The 27,503-nt window shown below is 39.2% G+C and overlaps 1 protein-coding gene across 2 annotated transcripts in view; it reads left to right on the forward strand.

The window, feature by feature from the left end:
• Positions 1 to 439: 439 nt before the first annotated feature.
• The window catches only part of tmcc3 (transmembrane and coiled-coil domain family 3), a 53,204-nt gene continuing 26,140 nt past the window's right edge, over positions 440 to 27,503 (forward strand). The window contains exon 1 of one of the 2 annotated variants that reach the window (XM_023350574.1): positions 440 to 981. In XM_023350574.1, the coding sequence (XP_023206342.1) occupies positions 937 to 981 (45 nt within the window). In that variant the 5' untranslated portion in view covers positions 440 to 936. Of the gene's footprint in view, positions 982 to 25,143; positions 25,449 to 27,503 lie in introns of those variants that run through there. The other variant, XM_023350575.1, reaches the window with a different exon arrangement.

The following is a 27,503-nucleotide window of genomic DNA, read 5'->3' on the forward strand; positions in this document are numbered from 1 at the left end:
AATAATCCAACGTTTAACTTGAGAACATCTCACATTAAAAATAATACTTTAGCAAAATCATCACATTTTATTTTGCATGTAGAACCCTATCGTGGTTCTCAAATAACCATTTGTCTTAACCTGTAGGCAAAATTCTACTTTTTGTTTCCGTTCAAGTTGTTTATGAAGTTTAAATTATAAATATTATTATTTTCTTGTTGCTGTTTCGATACTCTTAAGAGAACCCCCCCACACACACACACAATTTCCAAATTTTGCAGGATTTTAAACAAATGTTGAGTTTTATTGTCTGATGTTTGAATCTGTGTCAACAGCACAGTCTCTAATTCCTCGGGGGGAAATTGCTAAGAACAACAAAAAAAGACAAACTCAAAATATCACTCGTTTATTATCCTTTCTGTTGGCTGAGTGACAAAAAGAAGCAGCTTCTTCCCGGTTTGGACAGAATGTCCCAGCGAGGCTGAGCGGGAGTGCAGAGTCCAGCCTGGCCGTGTAAACACGCCGGCCGTTATCTGGCTGTCCTGTTCAGTAAAACGTGTTCCCCTCAGGGAGCGAATCCTGCACTCATTCATTTCCCTGAAACCTCCTCGTCCTCTCCGCCTGCTCGCTCCTGATTGGCAGGTTTCTGCTACTGTGATAGCAATCAGAGGGGGGAAAAAAAACATGCCTTTACCCCAGAGAGAGAGCGCTTGGTGGCTATAAATGTTGAAAACACACCTCCACCGGAGGAATCCGAGCCGCTTTGATTCTAATAGCTGCTGCCACACGGAGAGGAAGATTTCACAATAAGACTGTTGCACACGAAACACAGAGAGAGAGAGACGCTGCTGCTTTTGCTGCTCTGTTGGAGTACTGAAGCTTCAGAGTGCCAGCGACCCACAGGGGGCTTCATGCACTTCCATGCACTTTGACCTCAGGCTCTGAGGGAGAGGAGGGATGAGGAAGAATTACAGCGCCATCCCGCTCATCTGGGTGACAGAGGTAGAAATGCACTTTAAAACTCTCTCTGTTGTTGCTGCTGCTGCTGCCGCTAGCTGGATGTGGTTTCCAGTCAAATCTCTGCTCTGCAAAAACACAAAATCTGCAACTACTTGTTAGCAAGATGAAGGAGCTTGTTTTAGAGAAAGTACTGGTTCAACTGGCGGATTATTTCACTGATAGCAACATGTTTCAGTGGAACTAGCAAATCTTTAACAATGTCAAAACGTAATGGCTGTTACTGGTTTTCGTTTTATGATGTTGAACTGCCTTTTTGCTGAACGTGCTACACAACTAAACTTGATTAATTGATTGATTGATAGTGTTTTTCACCAGTTTTGATGAATTAAAGCTCCTATATCTTGCTAATAAGTTACTTTAAGTTCATTTCTTCTTACTTTAAGTGTACGAAGAAATTTGCTCTTGAAACTAGACAAAAATACTTGTAATATTTTGCGTTTTTGAAGTTTGCTGTTGGGAAAAACAAACCCGCCATTGCAAACTTGATATTTACTCTAGCAACTAGACTTTTAGATGTCTTTATGAACCATATTCTGGTTTTTGAAAGTTTGTTCTTACTACAGTTGTGCAGTAAAGCGTTTACATGGACTTGCAGTAAAAGTGAAGGAAGTGCATTTGTAACAGCTAATAGTTGAGTCAGACAGGTTTCACCATGTTTCATTCTAAATAAATGCTTCTGCCGTTGGCCTTCGCGGTTTGAGTAACAGCTGAGGAATGCCGGCTCCGATGCACATGTTTTTGTTTTGTTTGGTTGATTGTTTTTTTTTCTAGCAATACCATACCAAGTTTCTGTTTTGTAAAAAGAAAACGTTGCGTTGTTGTGCGGAGAGGGTGCATCACGTCCATGTCTGCTCACCAAGATCTTACGTAAACCCTCTGCTGCAGCACAATGAGGCCCTTCCTGTCACGCCAGCAGTCATCTTCAGTCCACAAACCAGGAAACAGCCGAGGAGAGAAGCCTCTTTTTAATCGCTCCCTGATTTGTCAGCTCCTGATCTGCATTTATCTTTCATCGCCGGCTGTGATCACAGGTTTTTGCACCCTGATATGCCGACAAACCCTCAGCGGTGGCTGTTTCTGCAGCGCAGTGCCCGTCCCTCTCATTAATCTCTGTTTTTCACTGTTTGACAGAGGAGATTGTGTCAGCAGCACAGGCCTGCGTCTCCATGTGGGCTCTTGTACTTTCATGCTTAAGTTGGATAGTTTGACTTTAGTTTTATTTCTTCCTTGAATCCAAAGCCGGCCTTGACTTTAATTCATAAATTTAAAAAGAGTTAAAAGTTTTGATTAATTATGCAACTGCTATAGATATTTGTCCAGTTTCCAGTTGGAAAGTCATGAAAAGCCTGTTAACGGGCAATATAACTTAACATTTGTAACTTCTTCTAGCTTTAAATCATGTCATAATGTTATTCCTTCATATAAAACATACCAGAAGTGTTGCTGTTATTCTTTCATGCATGTTTAAGAAACCATTTAATCTCCATGGCAACCATTCAGCCGTGTAAAACGCCTGGTGGACCTAGCCCCGCCTTCAAGGCGAAGCTCCTCCTCTGAGCTGCAGTTTCCATGCTTCAGAGCTTCCACCACTTAGTTCCATCAGACTAGCCAGCAGCAATTAGCAAACACCTCAGTAAGCCAGCTACTTCTCAGTGCAACGCTGGTAAAACATTCTTAAAGCTTTAATCAAGGAGCCATGTTGTGATGACTTCCTGAAGGCAGAGCTTTTAAAGAGACAGAGGCCCAATTTCAAGGTGTTAAATTACAATGTCAATTTTCTTTTAAGTCATGTTTGTTACATATATAGCATTTTTATAACAACTGAAGGTAACATGGTTACTTGATTGTGTTATAAAACGCCACTACTACTATATTCTTAATAACTCTTGAATTTGTGTCTAAAATAATGCCTTAAAATGTCTTAAATTTATTTTTGAAATGTAACTATTAAATTTTGTCATGGCAGCAATTTTAAATGTAGTTTTGTTTTTCTCTGTCAAGCAAAAGTTCGAGTCGCACTCGAACATCTTCGTTGTGTTGTGTGACTCGAGGCGACTGATGCTACCACTAACTAGCTGCTAACATGTATACCCTAGCTAGCTAGCTAGCTTTCCTACGCTTGTTTTTGCCACTGGCTGACTTCTACTGCCAATGCATACCAGATTACTCAGAGCAAAAAAACTTGGGGGTAAATGTGGTAGAGCGCCATCTGCAGTATGAGAAGCAAAAAGCCTGGTTCATACTTTTTGCTGTGCTTGATTGAAGTACAGCAAGTTCCATCAACCGTCCGTTTTTTGTCTTGAATTTTATTCAAGATGGTGTTAAAAAGGTCTTAAAAAGTCATAAAGTTGACTTGCAATGCCTGCAGATACTCTGATTAAGAACAATACCAGTCAGTGATCTGGTTTTGTTTCTGTATTTCAACAAAAGTAACAGCATAGTTCTAAGAAATTCTTGGCTTCCTCTCAGTGTCTGTACATCTGAGCATTTCTGCTCGCTGCTCTTCCTGGTAATTCAGAATTAATTCCAGCTGTTAGAACCTGCTTTTCTCCCCTCTGGTGCATATTTTCTCCTACCTGTAAGATATATGGAGGAGTTTTCAGTTATCAGCTCAGCCAGAGTTTCCAAGAAATCTCATCTGATCTGATCTGGTGTACAATGGATGAAAGTTGAAGCTTTATTTCCTGTTTTTTTGTTTTCCATTCTTCAACCTCCACAGGTATTGAGGCGTCTCTTACGACCAAACATACTATAATATTCCTCCATTTGTGCCACTGGTAAACATTTTATTACAGATTGTTTTTAAGAGAAACTGACCCACAGCATGATAGGTGCTCTACCGTACTTAACAGTTTGCATGAGGTGGTTTTCTATATTCATCTATTGTTTTATAGATAAATATCTAAAACACAATTAAAAAAAAGCCCACCCCTGAATTAGGAAAGCATTTATTGTATCGTTTATCATTTACTGTGATAAATTTCTTATTATGATACTGATTTTAGTTTATAATCACAATAAGGTCCAAATAAGGATATTTTAATAACCCAAAATTTTTTTTGTACTGTCAAGATTTGCAATTTTCTTTCAATTATTTGTTCAATTAAAGTGTCTATAAATATTGAAAATTTGAAAATATGATTAAATCCTATTACTTTGTGCAGTTTAGTGATACAAATCATGTTACCAAAGTTTATCTTCATCCAGTTATTGTCCATCAGATGCTGAATTATTGGATAATTTAAATAAATTTGTCCAGAAGAGACAGAAAGACATTTTCTTCTGTTCTTGCGTGTTTGTGTTAATTGAGAGTTATTGATTTTCTTTGAGGTTTTTATGTTCAGCCGGAAACATTTATTTTTTAACCCCTTTTGATTAAGTGCTTCTCCTGCCTGCGAGTTTCACTTTTAGTGAGGTCAAACTTGTTGGTCAATTGGCTCAGGCTTCTGGGGAAAATTGTTGCGATCCACTTCCTGTTGAACTTCCCCGTCGGCTTAGGAACGAACCTGTAGCTTAAGATCAGCATTCTCAGGAAGGAACAGAAAAAACCTGAGCACGCTTTAATTGCTTGACAAGTTTGCATGCGGGCCTGAGTCATCGTTTTGATATTTTCCAGGAGATGCCAAACTCAAAATTAGCATTCAGAAGGAGAACAAAGCAACTTTTTCTGCTTGGTGGACTACAAGCTGCTGATTTGATTTTAAACACCTGCAAATCAAAATCAAATTAAAGCCTCTATAGACAAAAGTGAACATTAATCATGATATCCTGTCTTTAACTACATAATTGATATCGTCATGATAGAAATGATGTTTTAATGAGGCCTCACATTTTTGCGTCACTCTTCTACAAACTAATTATGTTCTCTCACAAATGGGACATTTCATGCTGGTTCTGATCCATTATGTTCCCTCACTGATTGCTTTCACTTAATTATTCATACGGTATTTTTCCAGCTACAGTAATTGCTGTCCAGACATTTCACTCTGGGTGTCCATCACATCCACATGGTGGAAAAAATTATGTAAATCAGGAATCTCAAAAGATATTAGTCACATAAATTTCACTGTGCAAAAGCAATCTACATTCATAAAAATATTTAAGAATAAAAATACAGCATGACTGGTTGCCTTAGAAACCATCTGTTAACGTCTCTAACACTAGATTATAGATAAAAGCTTTAGCTATTCAAGCTAAAGAAAAATACAAATTTAAGCTATCATAAGAAAAAAAAAGTATTCACATTTCACAAATCATAACTTTTATTTAGAGATTTGCTTGTGTTCACATAATAAATTTTAACTAAAATTGGTCTCAGATCTAGGGAAAACTGTCTATTTAGCTGCTAAGCGTTAGCTAAATGCTAACTGTACCTTGGCTAGCATGCTTATTGCTAACTTGAAGTGTTTCCTAATTGCTTTAGTCTTTAAAACCATGACCAAGAAAGACAAGAAAAGAAATACCATTAAATGATTAAATTAAATTTAAGTTTACAGATTCAATAACCCATTTCAGAAATTACAACAAAGTATTACATTGTCGTAGCATGTTTAGCTATCAGCAATTAGCAGTTCATTTAAAATTTTTAGACCCAAGTAAATTAGATAGATTTTAACTAGATATATCATATTAAAGAAGCATGAAATTATTTAGAAGAGTCATCTAAGCTTTTGAAAGTAAGATAAATTCTTTATTTTTGCTATTTAAAAACATATATAGAATGTTTTAATTTATTTTTTATTTTTTTATCTTTGTGACACTAATGTCAAGCCAACACAATAATAATAGCAGCAATATTTCTAATGTATATATAATACATGAGGATTATATATAATAAAAAAACAAGTCAAAATTAGATGAATGTGATCATATAATTATTATGCCTGAAAGTGATAAAATAATCTAAAAGCACCAGGATAGCTTTGTACAGTTGTGATTTTGATCCCTTTGCCATATTTCATCGCAGTAACTACTTATAAAATGACATTTTTTGATCATCTAAACCAATAAATCCAGTTTCCAATAATTTAATGTGATTTTCAACACTATTTCTCTCAAATTGGCCAAGCTACAGAGAAAAAGGGCATTTTCTATCCACATGTATAAGCAGCATTATGCTGCATTTAAGAGGATTTGTTCACTGACTTGTCCAGTTGAGTCAAACAGCGACACAGCCATGTGTGTGTTTGTGTGTTTTCATCTTCATTAACATATAACCTTGTTTTTTCTCGTAGCCTCTAGCCACCGACTAGAAAAGGTTTGGTATTTTAAACAGAGGCAGTTTCAGTAAAGCTAACATCTTTGGTACATCCCCCAACTTGTCTTTTCTAACTTATCTCAATTGGTTAATGCCGTGGTGGCGTAGTGGTTAGCGCAACCCGTATTAGGAGGCCTTGAGTCCTCGACGCGGCCGTCGCGGGTTCGACTCCCGGACCCGACGACATTTGCCGCATGTCTTCCCCCCTCTCCTTCCTTGTTTCCTGTCAGCCTACTGTCATATAAGGGACACTAGAGCTCACAAAAAAGACCCCCTGGAGGGGTAAAAAAAAAAAAATAGTGATCCAGGAGCACTTTCTATAAAAATAAAGTAGTATTGATTCTGTTAATTAGCATTGTCTGTAAAAGAGACACAAGTAAACAAAAAACTAACCTAGTTGAACTGATTTTGTTGCACAAAAGTGCCTCAATTAGATGATGCCATCTCTGTAATTAGCAGACAGTTTATTCACCATGCTGGCGATGTCTCTGCTTAGCTTTCTGACATTTTGAATGCCAGTCTGTTAAACAGTATATTTTTATCTCTGACCTCTCATTTTTTAATATCAAATCTCTATCTTCCAATTTCATTATCCTCCATATCCCAACGTTTGCCATTTTATGTTGAAATAAAACCACAGAAGGGTTTTAAAAACGCTGGAAGAGAAGACAAAGCAGCTAAAATGTCACAAGCTGCTGGTGCCGAGTGGGCTGTGACTCGGGCCTGCAAAGGGACAGCGACACATGAAAGCTGGTGTCCCAGCAAACCTCCCCCGCATGCTTTCAAAGCCTGACCCTTTAGATGTTTATTTCAAGCTGCCTCTGGTGCCCTCAGCATCCTATGAAAGCATTCAGGAACTCAAAGGGTCACATCTGCTTATGCTGTGGTGTAGCTGCAGGGTTTGGCATATTAAAGTTGTGAATAAAAGCTAAACAAATAGTTTTGGTTACGACTCAGGCCTCAGCATATTTTAATACAATTTAGATCCGATGTGTACACACTCTGCATAATTATTTTTCCCCTACTTTCAGGAATTAAATCAGACCAAACTTTTCTTTTTTAGACCTGTTAGGACTACCAATCTTAATTCGATTCCTATCAATTCTCATCTCCCTTCACTGCTCTGTCTGGGATTTCTCCCATTGAGTTGGATTTCTCTCACGATGGCCAATCCGGCCAATCAGCAAACAGAAGACGTTGTGAACAATGATGTTGATTTTCTGTTTAAGGATTGTAGTGTTTCTGTAGTTTTAGCGATGAGTTGAACAAAGCCGTTCAGTTTTTGTTTGCCTCGCTTATACTAATCAACTAAAGTCAGTGTAAGAGAAATGCTTAACTGAAGGAACATGTTCTAATTAAGAGGTTGTGCAAATGATTCATTGAGATAAAAACAACTGAAAGTGCAAATAATGTATTGCAGCTAATACTAGCTTTAAACACATGGCAGAAGGGATGGGCATGTATCGTATCGTTTATAATTTATAGTGATAAATTTCTCAGTACCATAAGAATTCTGATTTATTGTTGTCACGATAAATTCCAACTAATGATGTTTAAAAACCTCCAAAACTATCTGGAATTGTTAAGTTTCACTATTTTCTCCACTGTTTGCTCAATTATGGTATCAATAAATATGAATTAATTTGAAGATTAAATGCAGTCACTGCTCATTTTAGTGATACAAGTGACACTTTTTTATTCATGTCTTAAAGAAGTTTTTCTAGAGCAGTATTTGTGCTTGAGACGACGTTCAAAAGTGTAAGTCCACATTGCTCATGGCAGCCATACTGGATCTTGATGTTGAGATTAATGAGAAATTCAATTTCTCTGACTTCACAGGAGCTTTCATATTTATTTTATCAGCTTAAATTGTTTTATTTCTAGAAACACGGCTGAAAAAGTCCAGCTCTTCTTTTTATACAGCTTGAAAATGTCTTGACAGCTTATTTCTGGAGTCTAATGATATCAGAAAGCATGTACAAATTGGTTTAAAACATTTCATTATGACCCCTGATTAGACAAAAGTAACTTTAAGCGGCTTCTTGTCAATAGATTCTATTTATTCCACTGATTTTTAAACATGGTGAAGGAGTCAACATATTTCTGTTGATGTGAAATGAGGTAAATTCAGACCTTCGTCGTGTTTCCCTGAAAGAAACTATTTGAATGGGCTTGTAATGACCTGAGATGTGATTACTGGAGCAGATTGACTCGAGGTGAGCCACAGGTTTTTCATGCATAACAATGAACAGCGATTGTCAGAGACGGAGTGAAACTGCTTGAGTGCTGAAGCAGCAGGAACCCACAGAAATGGCAAAAAGCAATTTTATTTTCCAAGAAAGGCCATGTTGTGTGAGAATAAATGTAGTAACAGAAAATTCTTTGCAGGTCCCTGTTCCTTTGATGAATAGTTCATACAGATTGAAGCGGTTTAAAGGTGACCTGTTTTGCTTCCTTGGACAGGTTAGGATAGGTCTACATTTTTTTTTGCACAAAATGATTCTGAGTTAATGAGGTTTTAGTCTGGTCAGTTCTGCCTCTTTGAGCTGTTTTCAGGCCTCTTGTCACTTTAATCCAAACAAACGCAATTATTCAAATGCACATCTTTGAAAAGCATTAGTAGAGCCTCCTTCACAACCAACAAAAGGCAACAAGTTATTTCCAGACATAAAGTCAACAACAAAACACTTTTCTTTTACAGTAGCCATTGTGTAGTGTAAACAGCAGTCAAATCAGCTGGAACAGTAACATTTATTTCCTCTAGTTTTTTTTTAAATTGGTGGCATTTTACACACTTCTGTGTTCGTCTCAGATCCAGTGGGTTAACTTCACAGCAAACACATTCAGGTTCTTTGTAATAGAAAATTAAGTTGGTGGTTAACATCCGTCCAGCAGCTTCTGCCCCTATACATTAAATAAAGTACAATAAATAACCCTAAACAAACTACAAAGCAATGGCTACCAGTTAGCAGTAACTAACATTTGCAAAATTAAACATGACTAAAATTGACAACATTAATAATAAAAACAGTTAAAAACGTTTACAAAACATAGCTAAATTACTCATGAAACACTGAATATCATATAATTTGTCTAAAATATATGATAAAATAAGACACTTGTAAAGAAAATAGAGGGTTTTTTCCCCTCCAGGGGGTCTTTTGTGGGCTCTAGTGTCCCTTATATGAAAGTGGGCTGACAGGAAAGGGAGAAGGAGGAAGACATGCGGAAAATATCGCCGGGTCCGGAAATCGAACCCGCGACGAATACTCACCGCCTCCAAACGTGGATCGCGCTAGCCACTACGCCGCCACAGCACGCCCCAAGAAAACACAGAGTTGATTCTAATACATGCCACAGTTACCGATGGCAACAGGAAATGGGGGAGGAGCTGTCAGTTACCGTTGCTATGGCGACCACCAACTGTCAAGAGCAGCGTAACAGAACTTAAAACACTAATAATAAATATCTGAAGAAACACCTTGTTAACTAAACAAAATAAATTCAAAGATTAAGTAAATAAATTTTGGCAAACTTTGTCACATCTATAATATTGTTCAAATAAAACCCTGTTACACATACACCATTACTGCAGTTGACTTTATATCGGAGTATTACTTCACACTTTTGGTTTTCTATCCAAATAAAATTCATCAAACCTTTTGGTTGTAACATGACAAAAAGTTAAAAAATATGTAGATGACGGGTTCAAGAGATGACAAATCCTCTTGTCCAATCTATTAAAGAAATTGTTGTACATGGACATAATTTATAATTTTAAGTTTAAAGAGCATTTTCTTTTTAACTCTTCAGATTTAAACCCCTTTTATTCTCACTGTCATTGCTCGGCCCATTCAAATCCAGATTTATTCTCCCCTGTTTTCTTCTCCATAACAACTGTATCAAGGTCACTTATACTGCAACAAAATAAAACTCTCCAGCATATAAAGCTGAGTGAATAACGGAGACGCATCTGCTTAAATTTACCGTTAGCCTTTTTCCCACATCCCCCGGCTCAGCCACTGATTTAGTTCCCCTGATGGTGGGAACAAAAGAGTCGGCTGGAGAGGAGGGAACCTAAAGAGCAAAATACTATTGTGGAGATTGAAAAGAGCTAAGAAGGATCAGGAGGAGGAGGAGGAGCAGTGGAGCTTCTTCTTCTTCTGGTTGCTTTTTAATTGAGAATGGAAGGATGAGTTTAACAGAAACGTGGAGGATACGGTTCCCACTAATTCAGGAGTGCTTAAAGTGCGGCCTGGGGGCCATTTGTGGCCCTTAACTACAATAAAAAATGGCACAAAGTTGTTTTTCTGGCTCAAGGGTGGCAGGTTGATGCATTAAACAAACCTTATAGTGACATTTTCACTGCCTGTTAAAAATACAGAAAGGATTCTTTTAATTAAACAAACATTCAATAACTTTTACTCTTTGATTCGCCCTTTCAGTAAACTCAAAGGTTTGTGAAGAATCCACATCCAGACACAGGGTTTCCCCCAGTGTGTTATAAGCCTGGCGGGCCACCAGGCTTTACTTATGCCCCTGCCCTCCAGGCTTAGTATTGCTTATTTATTTATTTTATTTTTTTAATGTTTGAATTTTTTAAGACTTTATAGTTGGTGTTCAGATATTAACCTTCCGATAATACATAATTATCAAGTGATATTTTGAAATTTTCTGTCAACTTTTAACATTTTTTTTTAACGGTGGGCCGCTGGATGAATGACTGCCGAGCGCCCCAACCACCGGGCTTAGCAAGATTTCTGGGGGAAACCTTGCAGACAAAAGTAATAGAAAAATTATCAACATCTAGGATAATGTTTGTGTATATTTATACAAGGCAAACCCGATGGATTTTATGTTTCAGCTCCCTTTTCTATGTAAATCAGAGTTCTTTATTTTATTAAAATACTATGTTGTGTTAGTCCAGATTAGAATGAAACATGGAAACTTTGACCTAGTGTGACAGCTTTCAACTTTTAGCTTTGGTCTCCAACAAATCAACTTCACAGCCTCTTTGTCCTCTACCTGCTCCATCAAACCCAATGACAGGCGCCATCACAAACAGATAACCAACGCTCTCACCTCGTCTGCTGCAGCTGACGAGGTGTTCTTGGAAAGGATTTAGTGATGTTGGACAACAGACAGGACAGCTGACCTCTGAGTGCTTGATGATATCATGTCAGACTGATTATTTCTGCCTGGGGTACATGTGAGTGCCCAGAATAATAAGTCTTCTCTAATCCCCAACCTCCAGTCTCTGCTGCAACTGGATATTGGTGGAAACTTTGTAGTTTGGAGGCCAAGATTCACAAATGTGGCAATTTTTGTGTCAAGCAATCTTAAAAAATCAGCTTCATTCTAAATAAAGAATTTCTTTTCTAATTTTCTAAATTGTTTTTTGTCATGTTAGTGCTTTAAAGCGGCACTTAAATATGCTTTTCACATTTTTGTTAAAATTATCTTTACGACAGTACAATATAAGTTAGATAACCTGTGAAAACATTCTCCCAGTGCTCCCAGTGCTAACTACAGAAATACACTAGTCAGTCAGAAACAACCAATCAGAGTCAGGGAGAGGGTCTTAATGCTGCCAGTCCTGTTTGCTCTTTGCTAGGCTAGTTTACCACAACATAGCATTAGCAATGAATGCTAATGCTCATTAGCATTCTTTGTGTCTGCCTTTTCATGGCAGATAAACTGTTTTTCTGTAACCGTATGTTGTTTTTCCACCAGTAGCACATTTAGCAGTGCGTACATGAGGTTGATTGACCCTCCTCCTGGCTCCGACTGGTTGTTTTTGACCAGGAGCAGAAATAGGCAGATGATACACAGCTAACTATTCAAGCACTGAACAGATTCTAAGAACAAATCAAAGTGTAGATGTGGCATAACTTTTCTTAAAACAAACAAAAAAAATAAGAAGTAATTATTTTTGTACCTAAAGAGGACGTTTGTTGCTATTTAGGCTAAAAGCTACTGAAATCTCAGACCTGAACCTTCATAAACACAGAACGAAAATAAAAAGTCAGCTTTCCATCACTATTCCAGGATTAAATGGTCTCAGTAAGATATTAAGAAACTCATCCAATTAGTTTTAGTGGAGTCCAGTTTTTCTTTCCTTTACTGTCACTTCAGTGTACTCTGTTTTCATCATGTAAAGTGCCTTCAGTTGTCTTGTTGCAGAAATGTGCTATATAGATAAACGGGCCTTTTCTTTCAGTATTATGGGCTTGACAGTTGGGGATGATCTGTAAAAACTGAGTTGGTCAGTTCTGACTGTCCCTTGGTGTGACATTTTCTGCTCTAATCAGCTGCCAGCATGACTGTCATGAAATAACTAAATACGTTAAACCATCATCAGAAATATTAGTTAATTAATTTTATTTCTTTGTCAAAAAGATCTTTGTTTGTCTTTTCTGTGCCCCTACATGATTTATGACAAACTGAAAATTTGTGTTTCTTATAGCTCTCCCCCCCACCTCCCCACCCCCCAGTTTTCCATATACAGATTTTTATTATAGTTTTAAAATATTTTGAAAATAAATATTCAATTTTGCACCACTTTGTGTTGTTCTGTCACATAAAATCCTAATTTGACAATATGCGAAGGAATTGAAGAAGGGGAGTGAAAACCGTTTGTAAAGCACTGGAGGCTTCAGATTATAATGTTGCTCATTTGCATCAGCGTTAGCATCCCTTTACATAAAATGTCAGTTGGCTAGAATACATAAATAGGTTTTAAATTTTGTCATGGTAGGACTTTTTAACATAGTTTTTATTTTTCAGGGGACTTTTCAGTCAGACAAAAGTTTAGGTTGTATCTAAACATCTTCGTTTCATTCTGTGACTTGAGGCGGTTGAGGCTAACGCTAACTAGCTGCTAATTTAGCCTTGCTAGCTATCAAGCTAGCTAGCTAGCTTTTTTGTGTATATAAGGAGTAAAAATTAATCACCAGTTGGTTGGACGAAGTTAATTTTTAACACTTGCTGACTTCTACTGCTAACACACATGAGACTAGCTGCAAAAAAAACAACTTTTTAACTTTGGCATTATGAGTTTTAAGGCTGTAAAAAGTTTTTTTTATTGTTGATTGTAATACAGCTAGTTCTGCTAACTATTCCGTTTATTTATTTATTGTTTTTTCAAGCTCACGCATCAGTCAACATTGGTATTGAAACAGTCTTTAGTCTTAATTTTTTTTTTTTTGCTGAAATCTGCAAACATACGGTCACTGCTGAAGAGTACAGTAAATTAAACAAAAAATACTTTTTTTGGAAAGATTTTATTAGGCCCGAGCAGCAAAGCGCTGCGAAGGCCTATTGTATCTGTACTGTTTCTTATTATTAGGCCCGAGCAGCAAAGCGCTGCGAAGGCCTATTGTATCTGTACTGTTTTATTATTATTCTTCCACCCATTTCGTGGGCCCATTTGGGGGCTTTATCATATTCAAAAACTCACCAAACTTGGCGGAAGCGACTAGGCGGTTTAAAAATTTTGAATTTTAAGGTCGCCGCAAAAATCGCAAAAAAAATTGCTCAACGGCGGCAACTAGCAATTTTCAAAAGACCCATTGCTATTCACTTACTTCATCGTAGAGACTTGAAATTCGGTACAGTTGTAGAGCTCACTAAGACGCTCAGAATTTACAAGTAATGTCATAGTGCAAGTATCGCAGGAAGTCGGCCATTTTGTATTGAAGGTCCATTTTGGACCTCGATTTTGACGTTTACAGCCTTCGTATTTGATCGAACTCCTCCTAGGGATTTCGATTGATCGGCTTCAAACTCGGTCAGTCTGATCATAAGGCATGTCTGATTTAAAGTTATCAAATTGGTGAGTTTTGGAGCATGTTGAAGGGGGGTTAGCAGGGGTCAAAGTTCACCTACACGCCATGAAACAAAAACCTCTTATATTTCCTATACAAAAACACATAGAGGGACCAAACTTTCAGTGATTGATCGACATCAGGTGTCCTAAAATACCCTGCAGTGAAATTTTTTTTTTATGTAGGCCACGCCCCCTGAGAGCAGGAAGTGTAATGTTTTACTGTGAACGGTCGCTATCTTAGCCCTTTGACCTAATCAACATGAAACTGTGTCCAGAGACAGAAGACATGTTGGTGTGTTGTGGATTCCAACCCCGACCGGCTACGATGAAGCAGGTGGGCGTGGCGGCGTTGCGAACGCCATCGAATTTCGTTTGGCTCTGAATTCCACAGTTTCGGGGTGAGCTGCTCCAAACTCACTAGGATGGATCCTTATCCATCCCCGAACAGGAATCCATAGCGATATTTGGTGGGCGTGGCCTAATTTTTCTATAGCGACCCCTAGAGTATTTTAAATGAACAGCCCCAAGCCATGCTTAAACCTAGAATTACGAAACTTGGTACACATGTGTATCTTGTCGGGACGTACAAAAAAGTCTCTTAGAGCCATGCTCTAAACCCAACAGGAAGTCGGCCATTTTAGATTGAAGTTCATTTGACCTCGATTTTGACGTTTACAGCCTTTGCATTTGATCGAACTCCTCCTAGGGTTTTCGATTGATCGGCTTCAAACTCGGTCAGTCTGATCATAAGGCATGTCTGATTTAAAGTTATCAAATTGGTGACTGTATGAGCTTGCTGAAGGGGGGTTACCAGGGGTCAAAGTTCACCTACTCGCCATGAAACACGAAACTCTTATATTTCCTATATAAAAACACATAGAGGGACCAAACTTTCTGTTATTGATCATCAATAGGTGTCCTAAAATACCCTGTGGTGAAATTATGACATCGCTTAGGCCACGCCCCCTGAGAACAGGAAGTGTCATGTTTTACTGTGAACGGTCGCTATCTTAGCCCTTTGACCTAATCAACATGAAACTGTGTCCAGAGACAGAAGACATGTTGGTGTGTTGTGGATCCAAGCCCTGACCGGCTGCGATGAAGCAGCTGGGTGTGGCGGCGTGGCGAAGTGACCTGTAACGCCGATGCCATACGTTTGCTTCTAGATTCCACATGTTTCGACCGAGCTGCACCAAACTTGGCCTGACTCATCCTGGTGTGATGCCTGACAATGCTTTGTCATCATATTATGACGTCATCTAAGCCCCGCCCCTCAGAATGAATTAGAGAGATCTTCTGTGTAATTACATAATAAACAGTCCATGTTCGTTGTTTGTAGGGCAATGCTGCCCTCTGCTGCCCACTGAAATAGTTTCATTATTTCAGTAATTCGACACCAGAGGGCAGCATTGCCCTACGGAATGACAGTTCAATGTTGAATTAAAGAGGAAAAAATTAAATAATTTGTAATTCTAACACAAAAACTGACAGAGACACCAAACCTTCAGTTATTGATCATTATCTTGTGTCCAATAATATCCAATGGTTAAATGATGACATCACGTAGGCCACGCCCCCTGACAACAGGAAGTCTTGTATTTTACTGTGAACGGTCGATAGCTTCTGCACCAAACTTTGCACGAGTGACCCTGGTGGGATCCCTGACGACCCTGTGTCATCATATTATGACGTCATCTAAGCCCCGCCCCCTCAGAACAGGAAGTGTCTTTTTTTTCCTTGGAAAGCTCCGTTTATGGCTCTCTTGACCTAATCAAGGTAATTCAGATGATGAGCTCTGTCAATGCTCGCTTCTGGCTGAACCGTGTGGGCGTGGCCAAATGGCGAATATCAGTCCCTCGCCATATGCATACGTTTGGCTCTTATTCACGCATGGATCATCCGATTGGCGCCAAACTGGATATGTATGACCTTTGTTCACCTCTAAAGAGCCCGACGGATTTGAGATGTAATTTGACTCCACTGCGCCCCCTAAGTTGATACATCGGCCGTATCTCCTCGACGCATCGACCGATCTGCGCCAGATTTTTCGACAGTCGTCGGGGAGCGCCGCCGAACGCATTCACGCGTGTCGCCCGGTGGACGGGCGGGGAAAACGCGCGACAGCTCCTGCGGCGGCTGGCGTGCGGCGGTGCTGGAAACTGCGGCGGAGCTTCCGCGGTGGGGAGCGGGCTGCGGCTCTGGAAAACGCGCGAGAGCTTCTGCGGTGGCCGGAACCCCCGCGGTGGCCAATAGGCCGGAGCGGCGCTTGCTGCGAGGGCCGCCCGAGGCTGCTTGCAGCTTTAATTATTCTTCTTACGATTCTGCCCCCCTCTTCGTGCGCCTTTTTGGAGGCTTTATCATATTCAAAAACTCACCAAACTTGGCGGAAGCGACTAGGCGGTTTAAAAATTTTGAATTTTAAGGTTGCCGCAAAAATCGCAAAAAAAATTGCTCAACGGCGGCAACTAGCAATTTTCAACAGACCCATTGCTATTCACTTACTTCATCGTAGAGACTTGAAATTCGGTACAGTTGTAGAGCGCACTAAGACGCTCAGAATTTACAAGTAATGTCATAGTGCAAGTATCACAGGAAGTCGGCCATTTTGTATTGAAGGTCCATTTTTTACCTCGAGTTTGACGTTTACAGCCTTCGCATTTGATCGAACTCCTCCTAGGGATTTCGATTGATCGGCTTCAAACTCGGTCAGTCTGATCATAAGGCATGTCTGATTTAAAGTTATCAAATTGGTGAGTTTTGGAGCATGCTGAAGGGGGGTTAGCAGGGGTCAAAGTTCACCTACACGCCATGAAACAAAAACCTCTTATATTTCCTATACAAAAACACATAGAGGGACCAAACTTTCAGTGATTGGTCGTCATCGGGTGTCCTAAAATACCCTGTGGTGAAATTATTTTTTTACGTAGGCCACGCCCCCTGAGAACAGGAAGTGTAATGTTTTACTGTGAACGGTCGCTATCTTAGCCCTTTGACCTAATCAACATGAAACTGTGTCCAGAGACAGAAGACATGTTGGTGTGTTGTGGATTCCAACCCCGACCGGCTGCGATGAAGCAGGTGGGCGTGGCGGCGTTGCGAACGCCATCGAATTTCGTTTGGCTCTGAATTCCACAGTTTCGGGGTGAGCTGCTCCAAACTCACTAGGATGGATCCTTATCCATCCCCGAACAGGAATCCATAGCGATATTTGGTGGGCGTGGCCTAATTTCTCTACATCTCCCCCTAGAATATTTTAAAAAATCAGCCCCAAGCCATGCTTTATCCTAGAATTACGAAACTTGGTACACATGTGTATCTTGTCAGGACGTACAAAAAAGTCTCTTGGAGCCATGCTCTAAACCCAACAGGAAGTCGGCCATTTTGGATTGAAGGTCCATTTTGGACCTCGAGTTTGACGTTTACAGCCTTTGCATTTGATCGAACTCCTCCTAGGGATTTCGATTGATCGGCTTCAAACTCGGTCAGTCTGATCATAAGGCATGTCTGATTTAAAGTTATCAAATTGGTGACATTTGAACAGGTGGAAGGGGGGTTAGCAAGGCTCAAAGTTCCCCTGTGATCGACTGTGTAATACAAAGGGCTTTGTCATGTGTAGGGCAATGCTGCCCTCTGGTGTCGAATTACTGAAATAATGAAACTATTTCAGTAATTTCAGTAATTCGACACCAGAGGGCAGCATTGCCCTACGGAATGACAGTTCAATGTTGAATTAAATAGGAAAAAATTAAATAATTTGTAATTCTATAACAAAAACTCACAGAGACACCAAAGTTTGAGATATTGATCATCCTGGGGTGTAGAATAATATCAAATGGTCAAATGATGACATCACGTAGGCCACGCCCTCTGACAACAGGAAGTCTTGTATTTTACTGTGAACGGTCGATAGCTTCTGCACCAAACTTTGCACGAGTGACCCTGGGATCCTTGACGACCCTATGTCATCATATTATGACGTCATCTAAGCCCCGCCCCCTCAGAACAGGAAGTGCCGTTTTATTACTTGGAAAGCTCCGTTTATGGCTCTCTTGACCTAATCAAGATGATTCGGATGATAAACTCTGTCAATGCTCGCTGCTGGCTGAACCGTGTGGGCGTGGCCAAACGGCGAATATCAGTCCCTCGCCATATGCATACGTTTGGCTCTTATTTAGGCATAGATCATCCGATTGGCGCCAAACTGGATATGTATGACCTTTGTTCACCTCTAAAGAGCCCAACGGGTTTGAAATGTAATTTGGCTCCACTGCGCCCCCTAAGTTAATACATGGGTTGTATCTCCTCGACGCATCGACCGATCTGCGCCAGATTTTTCGACAGTCGTCGGGCAGCGCCGCCGAACGCATTCACGCGTGTCGCCCGGTGGACGGGCGGGGAAAATGCGCGACAGCTTCTGCGGCGGCTGGCGGGCGGCGGTGCTGGAAACTGCGGCGGAGCTTCCGCGGTGGGGAGCGGGCTGCGGCTCTGGAAATCACGCGAGAGCTTCTGCGGTGGCCGGAACCCCCGCGGTGGCCAATAGGCCGGAGCGGCGCTTGCTGCGAGGGCCGCCCGAGGCTGCTTGCAGCTTTAATTCCTCTTGTGACTTTTACTGAATTCTGGACAACTTGAGTGTTTTTCCCCAAAGTTTTCTAAATGTCCCTCTTTGACTTTTGCAGGGCAGCAAAGATGATTACAAATTGACCAGCTCTTGACCCACAGTTTGACATTAAAAGCATGAGTCAGCCGTGTTTCTTAACCGCCCCAGGATGTAACAGAAAAATATCTTTTCCACTGCGGAGACATTTAGAAAAATAACTTCTCACTCAAAATGTGAGAAATCAACACTTTCTCTGATGAGAGACGAAGAGATGGAGGAACTTTGCGGTATTGAAGTATGGATGATATATTTTTAGACCTCAGTTTAATATAAAATAAAAAGTCATGAGAGGAATGATAGGATCAGCAGCAATAAGGACAGGAAGAGAAATTCACACGAGAGGAAGGAACGTCTCGAAAGAAAATTAAATGTCTGGCACTGACTTATGATAAAATGCGCAGAGGTTTGGCAGCTTTATTAAGAGTGATGCCATTTGAGGAGAGATTAAAAAGGAGCTGCAGTGAGAAAATGTTGCTTTATTTTAAGATGTATTAACTCCAGTAATACTCCAGTTATGCTATGAGTGGATGTCTCTCTTTTCATTTCATTGATTAAACATGTGAGAAATCTGTCCTTAGCCTGTTTGACACCAGGAATGAAAGAGGAATTATGCTAATGCTAACATCCACCCAGCAGAGAGTTTTATTATTCTGCTGCTGTGCTCTGCAGGATATCGACACATTCCCACAGCGGTGACTGAATTTAAAATTACAAGGACATTACAGCAGGTTTTATCCGTCTTGAATGCTAATTTCTTTAAAGAGTTATTGAATAAACCCTCTCTTACCTCGTAAACATAAATATCCACTTGCAGTTTGATAGGGATGTTTGTTTAAAGCTGGTGTTTGAGTTTTATTTGGTGGTCATGTCTGAACACAGTCTGCCCTGGAGAGTTTCCCTTCCTGTCTGACTAAGGTGTATCAATGAGCTCCCACTTTCTCTTCTCACTTTGGTCTTCACCTCACATGCTGGTTGTAAAACCCAGAGGTAAAGGAACCGATGCAGGCAGTGACGTCGCAGAGCAGGAATGACGTCAACACTGGAGATTAATGAACCTTCGATTTGCAAACCAGAGAAGCTCTGAAGTTAGTAATTAATCAATTTAAACACTGCAAAAAGGGAAATCTTAGAAAGATTAAATATCTTAAATAAAGGAGGTTTATGCTTGTTTTTTTTCTGACAAGTTAATTTTTCTTACCAAGAGGCTTTTATGTTAGAATATTTTTCTAATTTTAAGTGTTTTTGTACTTAGTTATCTCAGTAAGATATAAAAGCTTGATACTAAGAAAATATTACTTATTTTCTACGTCTGTCCAACAAATCAATCAAACAGCTGCAGCTGATCCAGAACGCTGCTGCTCGCGTTCTCACTAAAACCAGGAAGATAGAGCACATAACACCAGTTTTAAAGTCCCTCCACTCAAAGAATAGACTTTAAAATACTGTTGTTAGTTTACAAATCACTGAACGGCTTAGCACCACAGTACATTAAAGATCTGCTGTTATTGTATCAACCTTCCAGACCTCTCAGGTCTTCCGGTTCTGGTCTGCTCTGCATCCCCAGAACCAGAACCAAACGAGGAGAAGCAGCTTTCAGCATCTATGCACCACAAATTTGGAATAAACTTCCAGAAAACTGTAAAACAGCTGAAACACTGACTTCCTATAAATCTCGACTAAAAACCCACCTGTTTAAGATTGTATTTGAAACGTAATCAATTACAAATTTATTGATGGAACCTGACTTAATGTCGTGCTTTGATTATTGGTTCTATGTTGCATTCTGTTTCTGTGTTTGATATGATGTAAAGCACTTTGAAATGCCTTGCTGCTGAAATGTGCTATACAAATAAAATTTGATTTAATTTGATTTATTGTGAGTAAATATATACTAGAAACTAGAATATCAATATTTACAAAGCAAACATCAAGTCTAGAACTTATTTTGTCTAAGTAAAATCTTCTTATTTCAAGCAAAAAAAAAAAATCACTTGCTTAACAAAATCTCTTCATATAATTAAAGCAGACTGTGTCCAAATGGAAGCCCTTGTGTTATTGTCAATGAAAAAATTCAAAACATGAACTTATATACTTGTACAGTTGGGAGAGTGTACTGGAAATTCTAGTTTAATATTTAAACAGTTGACATGTATCACTTGTAACAATTGCAGAGACAATACTAGTTTGTGTCCATATAATTCCTGGCATGTTTTCATCTGCTATGGACCTTCCTTATTTTGATCTTCCATGGTCAGATGGCTAAATCAAAAGATGCAAGATGTGGGACCTGATGCTGGTATGACATTTCTATTAAAGTGTGACTTGAAATGGCTGATATCTCCCACAATGAGGTTAGAGTCAGTTACATTGATTAGCTCAATGTCCTGGTTAATATTTACATTTTTGGTTTATTTTTCAAATTCTCACTCTACTACTTACTAATAGTTTGAACAATATTTTGTTTACCATGTTTATTATCCTTTCTATGACACCATACAATCCAAATGGGAAAGTGCCAAAATTGTCAGTGAAGTAGTAGTGACGTTTGATACAACAGATTTTCTTTCCGATCCAATACCAAGTAAAATTTAAGCTGGTGTTGGCAATACCGATGCCATACTTTGTGCAAAGACACTTAATTTGTTTGTTAGATCTAAAAAAAATTGTTGTAGTCCATATTTTGGCTTTATAAAAAGAACATAATGTACTCAAATGTATTCATTGTAACCCCAGACGTACATTGAGACAGCAATCTTGTTTACTATAGCTAAACTATTTTAATTCAGTAGAAAAAGAAACATTAGCAAAACCCAAATACCGCTTCCTTGGTTCAAAATCTAATAAAGAATAATGAATTCTTCATTCTTCTAATGATTCCCATTTATACCTAATAAAACCCCCTAACTACGTCCAGATGGTCTGACATAACTTTGAGGCCAAGGAGTTCATCTCCACAGATATTTTTCTTTGAACACTTTAAAAATTGGCTGTTGCACAAATAAACAGTTAACCAATAGTCATTATTACATGAATGAACATCCAGGTTTTCCTCAAGCGTATTACGACATCCTGATCCTACGCCCAACAGCTTACTGACTGCAGATCTCTGTTCCAGACGTCTCTGGTGTTTCTGAGGTCAAACTGGATGTTCCCTCTAAGAAAGAGACAGGAAGTGAGACAGGAAGTCCATAAAGAACACAAACATTCAGGATGGGGGAAAGAGAACAATAGTGTTATGTGATATGCAATGTGGAATTCAGAAATACACGCAAGTGCTTGAATCTTTGACGCACATGTGAATTTTGGCCTCCTTTGGTGGTCGTAAATTTCCAACATTTACAGTCCCTGTAAAAGTGAAGTATGCTCTATTTAAACATAAAGTTTTGCAGTTTTGTTCACATTTCTTGACAAAGATCCTTCAGTTCACTGAGGTTTGCAGATAATTGTGTATAAAAAGCTCTTTTATTGCATTCTGTTGCGTATTTTCTGCAGTGTTTGGTGTCCAGGTCCTATAATGGCAAAACACAATCAAATCGTCACACTTCCACCAGCTGGAATTGAGGCATTTGTTTGTTTTTTCTGTTTCTTTCAAACATATTCACAATTCAAATAACATAACATACATTTTTTACAACTATTTGTTCAGAAAGTAGATAGGCAGAAGTAGAAACCTATTTAATCTCACCCACCTTTTACACTCTATATTTAAAGAAGAAAAATGGAAAATAAATGTACACAGATAAAATAAAGAAACAAGAAAATAAATATTTGAGGGTTTTTTTGTAGAAGAAAATACAACTTCAGAAGATGAAATAACTAAATGCATTTCTACTTGATGCGCTATTGGCTGTTTTCAAATCAGCCAATCCAGAAGCACCATTCACTTTCCTTTGTTCTGATTGGCTGCACCCGTCATGGGTGGAGAAAAAAAACTACCAAAGCTGTTAGCTTCTGCAGTAGTGCTAAAATGTGTGTTTTAATCTAAATTAAGGTATATTTTGTGTTTGAATTGTTAAAATAATTCAAACACAAAAAGTGCTTTTAGAGGGAGTGTCAAGTATTGGCGATTTTCTTCACGTTGTTTTTTTTTTTATTTTTAAGCAGTTATGAGTCACAGTGGCAAAACCTGAAACTGTTGCTGTGCAAGTTACTCGGCAAGTTGTTGCTTGGCAACTAAAGAGTGGGCGACTGAGTGAGTTAGTTGAGCTGTTTACATCTCCCAGAATGCTGTGCAGTTCTGGTTTGGAGTTCGGTGAATTGAATATTTCATCAGATATCGTATAATCTATTGATATTGCAATATATTGTTATTTATTTATTGTCCGGCCATAGCATAAAGGAACAAAAAATTACCCAGTTGCTAGTTTTGTTGATCCTGAGGATTGTTTTGATCAATAGTTGTGCTGTTTGTGCTTTAATTTGCTCTCATGGAGGCAAAGCAGGAGGGAAAATAGCTCTCTAGTTATTGTTTTCCACTCCTGCTGGTGTCGTGCAGCTCTGCAGAGAGCTGCTCTTAATGGCACTTAGAGGCTGAAGTTGTTTCCTGGGAGCCCACATCCAATGATTTCTCTCAGACAAATCAATTTTAAAGTACAAAGAATGCTCCAATCTGCACATAATTAAATGCAGCAATTAACTCCCAGCCTTCTATCTATTTACACTCCTCTTCATGAGCATGAATTTCATACACCGATTCCCAGGAGAAATGGACCGAGAGCGAATGAGGTAATAAAGATTCATCACAGCTGGAAGAAGCAAAGAGCCGCCTACAGATGCACTCAGAAATAACGCGGACTGACTCAGCTGGGATCAGATTCAAATTTCCATGGCAGAGCTTTTTGCCCCGCAGGCCGCCTCAGCACCAGGTGCCTTTCTGAGGCCTGCAGCCTGAATCACCGGGCCTCGGAGCACGTAACCTGTCAACACTCGCACATCCGTCTCAAAGATTAGCAGGCGGCTGACTCACCTGCTGTTCTTGTAAAATGGGCTTCGGGTCTGCGTGTGAATTAAGAAAGCAAGAAAAGTGACAATGGATGACGGATGAGTTGAAGGAAGTGATTATAGCAAGTGTTTTTTGTTTTTTATTACATTTCGGAGTTTCCACCAGAGGTCTCATCTTCTGAGGATGAATTTTTAATGTGTGTTTGGACAATAAACTATCATATGACAGGCACAATAACCATCTAAACTAATTGGAGTCTTTATCACTGTGTTGAAAGGAGAGCTACTGTGTCTTTAAATGATTTATGACTCAAACCCCTAGACCTTTGCGGAGTAATTTGACCATTGCTTCAGCCCACATAAAAAGTTGGTGTCATATTTACATGTTTCAGCCAGTGAACACAAAAACAACATCGTAAACAATAACATTCAGCAATAAATAGTAGGATAATATCTGTTGTTGTTATATTGCTTTATGACCCAAGTCTGTTAATCTAATTAGTGTTTCAGCAGGTTTTCTTCATCAGATAAGGTTAATTGTGTTTGTTCATTAGGCAATAATGGACTTATTTTTACCCCAAATGTGATTTACAGAATTATTCTGAACTGCAGTTTCCAAGCCAACAATTTTCTAAGTGTTTTTCTTTCTGTGAGACAAGAACACGATCCTCGTTAGCTAAAAGGTTCATTATTTTGACTAATTTGGTGTGTAGTTCAAGTACAGTCCCTGAATATGTTTTTGAAAAATAGAAAGTGCATTTCTTCTCCTGGAAACACTTAGTTTAAATGTTCTTTATTTTAAGAGCCTTCGGTGATCATAATGACCTTACTGTGGAGAAATGAGTCATGCTTTTTAAAATTATAATCATTTTAAAATGAGTGAATATTAACTTACAAACCCCAATATATTTATATATGTATTGATTGATTTCAATTATTCTTTTTTTGCCCCATCTGTACTGATCTCTTTTTCTTTGTGTATATATACATCTTTGTGTATTTATACTTACTAAAACTAAGTAGTGTTTGTTAAAATGTATCTTTAAACCTGTTATAACCGGAAATAGACAAATTTAGCTGCAAAAGTACAAAAATATTTCATGGAGTTGAAATTCTGTATTCTTCATATATTCTTTTTTTTTTTTTAAAGCTTCTTTTTTAAACTTTCTCCTTTATTTGTTTATTTTTTAGGCTATTTTGCTTAATTTCTTATTTTGTTATGCATTTTGTGTCAATCGTACCTTTCTGGGCGGGGTAAACTACATCTAATCCCTTAAAAATATTTTCCCCCAGCTTGTCTTTGCTTCTTTTTATCTAAATTTTATGGCTGCCCCGGACATTTTCATATTTTCTTCGTGTGAACTAAATAAATTGGGGGTGTACTCGATATGCCCCGCAGCCCCTCCCTCCAGTTTGCAGGGGTGGGCGGGGCCTAAACACACACTGTGTCTCTTCGGCTAGCTGGGCTGAGGTGGATTACCGCGGCGGGCAGCTCAGAGAGGAGGGACCGTACCTTCTCCGCCGTTGGTCGCTTTCCAGCAGCAGCAGCAGCAGCAGCAGCAGCAGGAGCAGCAGGAGCGCGGCGGCCGTTGCCGTGATGGCATCTGTTGCTCCGAACATGTCAACGGTCACGTTTGAAACCGCGGGCAGCGAAACGGGGGATCCGGTCCGAGTTTTCTGATTGTTATGCCAGGACCTGCTTGAGCCGCTGCGGTGAAAAGTTTAGGAGAAGTGGGGAAACGGTAACTCTTAACGGCTGGAAAATGGTAAATATGGCTTTCTCTGCTGCTGACGAAGTTGTCAAACGTAAGCTAACCAACGTTTACTCCCTAATATTTTTACAGAGACAGATGTTTAGACATTGAAATGATGTGTATTGGTAAAGCCAGTTTCTACATCCAGCTGTCGCACTGCTCTCCACCATCCACAGGTCCTGACATGTTTTATTCCAAAAAGACTATCTTCATTTACATAAAATGTATTCTTGTTTTTTTTTCTTCCTTAGGATAGTACACATCAACCAATAACCAATACCAATATATTGGTATTTTGCACCTATTTTTATGCATTGTTTTATCTCTAAACCAAAGTTAATTTGTTTTTAGCTCAAATTTAGACGCATCTTATAGCAACTGAAGCTGATATGTTAAGTACTTACATGTAAACATGAATTGACGGGATATTACAAGGTACTACACAGTCTGGATTTAGATCAATTCAATTCAAAATTACTTTTATTGATTCCAAAGGGAAATTAAATGTTGCTGTCATTCATTAATTCAACATTTGTTAAAACGTTATTGTAGATGGTGATGGATGTGGGCAGGAAGGTTCTCCTATAGCAGATTGTATTACAGTGAATTTGAAGGAGCCTCTGACTGAGGACACTCTGTTTTTCTATGACAAAAGTCCTGCACATCTAAATCTAATGACCGAAATACCTCCTAATGTCCTAGTTTTGTGAATCTGGTGTGTAGATGCAGACATAAAGTTGGACAACTTCACTTGGGGACTGGGGTTTGTCATTTGTAGTCTATGCTTTTTGTCCATCAGTCCATTAATGTACCTCTCTGTTTCTCCACTAATTCATTCGTCAATTTGTTCCATCAGTCCGTCTATTTGCCCTGAAATCCATTCATGTGTCTATTCTTTCACTCTATTTACCCCTCAGTCCAACTGTTTATTCATTAACCCATTTATTTGTCGGCTTGCCCAACAATCCAATAGTTTGCCCTTTCATTTGCCTATCCATCCGTCCATCTGTACGCCAATATAACTGTTCCTGCTTTGCTCTGTTTGAGTCTTCACACCTGTTTGTCCATCAAACCATCCATTGTTCTGTTTGTCCATCATCGATCTATAAATCCCGTCTGCTTTTACGTGCCCCTTTCTGGTCTTTCCAGTTTTTACAGTTCCTGTATTACAAGCCTGTTCACTGTAAAAAAAAATATCTGCTGTAAATTCATAGTAATCTTTGGTGTTTATAAAAAGGACAAATAAAGACTTTAAGGAAGTTTGAAAATTTGAACTCTGACAAGAAATAACCCAAATTGGCGGCTTAACCCAGTCCTTTTTTGCTGTATCTTATCCAGATTCCTGCAGTCTGCCATAAACACGTTTGTATCTCCTCTAGTGTGTAAGGAGACAATACAGTGTTGTCTATTTTAAGATTTGGCCTCAACAGTTAGTTATTTGAGTAACAGACTGTATGCAGACGATTAAGTAATTTCTTTATTGTATACCATAAAATCCCGGGATATTGATTGGGTGTTTAAGTGGTACCAGGGGAGTGGGTCGTACTCCCAAGCTATCCTCCTTGTTGGACGGCAGCCAGCGGTCAGTCAAACAGAGGCTTCCTGTTATGTGTTGCATGCATCTCCTGCTTGTCTCGGTGTTGCAGCTCCTCAGTGTTGAGTAAAATGACAGATAGATTCCTCTCTGTCCCGGTTTTGGAATCAGAAATATCAAGCTTACTTTTGAACGAGGAGTGGGTTTTAATGGCGTTGAAGTGCTCTGTTTTTGTGCTGCCTTGAAATTCATAGCCACTGAGTGTGGAGCAATTTAAAAGCCCCAAATAAACGCTTCTGGGCGCTCTTGGTTTGAGAATTATAGTGAAAAGTGCTGCAGTGGTGTGAGACATCGGCGGGGAGTGTTTTTGCAGGTATCCTTGTGGTACACAGAACAACATGTACTGACATTTTTTTTTTTTTACTGATGACACTTTTTATGAGCCATTCAGTGGCTGCTAGTGGTCCTTCCCTCTCTCGTTAGTCAATGCCCAGGGGATGCTTGTGGTTGGCCATGCATCTCTCCATTGTTTG

Source organism: Xiphophorus maculatus, chromosome 17 (genome assembly GCF_002775205.1).
Source record: "Xiphophorus maculatus strain JP 163 A chromosome 17, X_maculatus-5.0-male, whole genome shotgun sequence".
Lineage (NCBI taxonomy): Eukaryota > Metazoa > Chordata > Actinopteri > Cyprinodontiformes > Poeciliidae > Xiphophorus > Xiphophorus maculatus.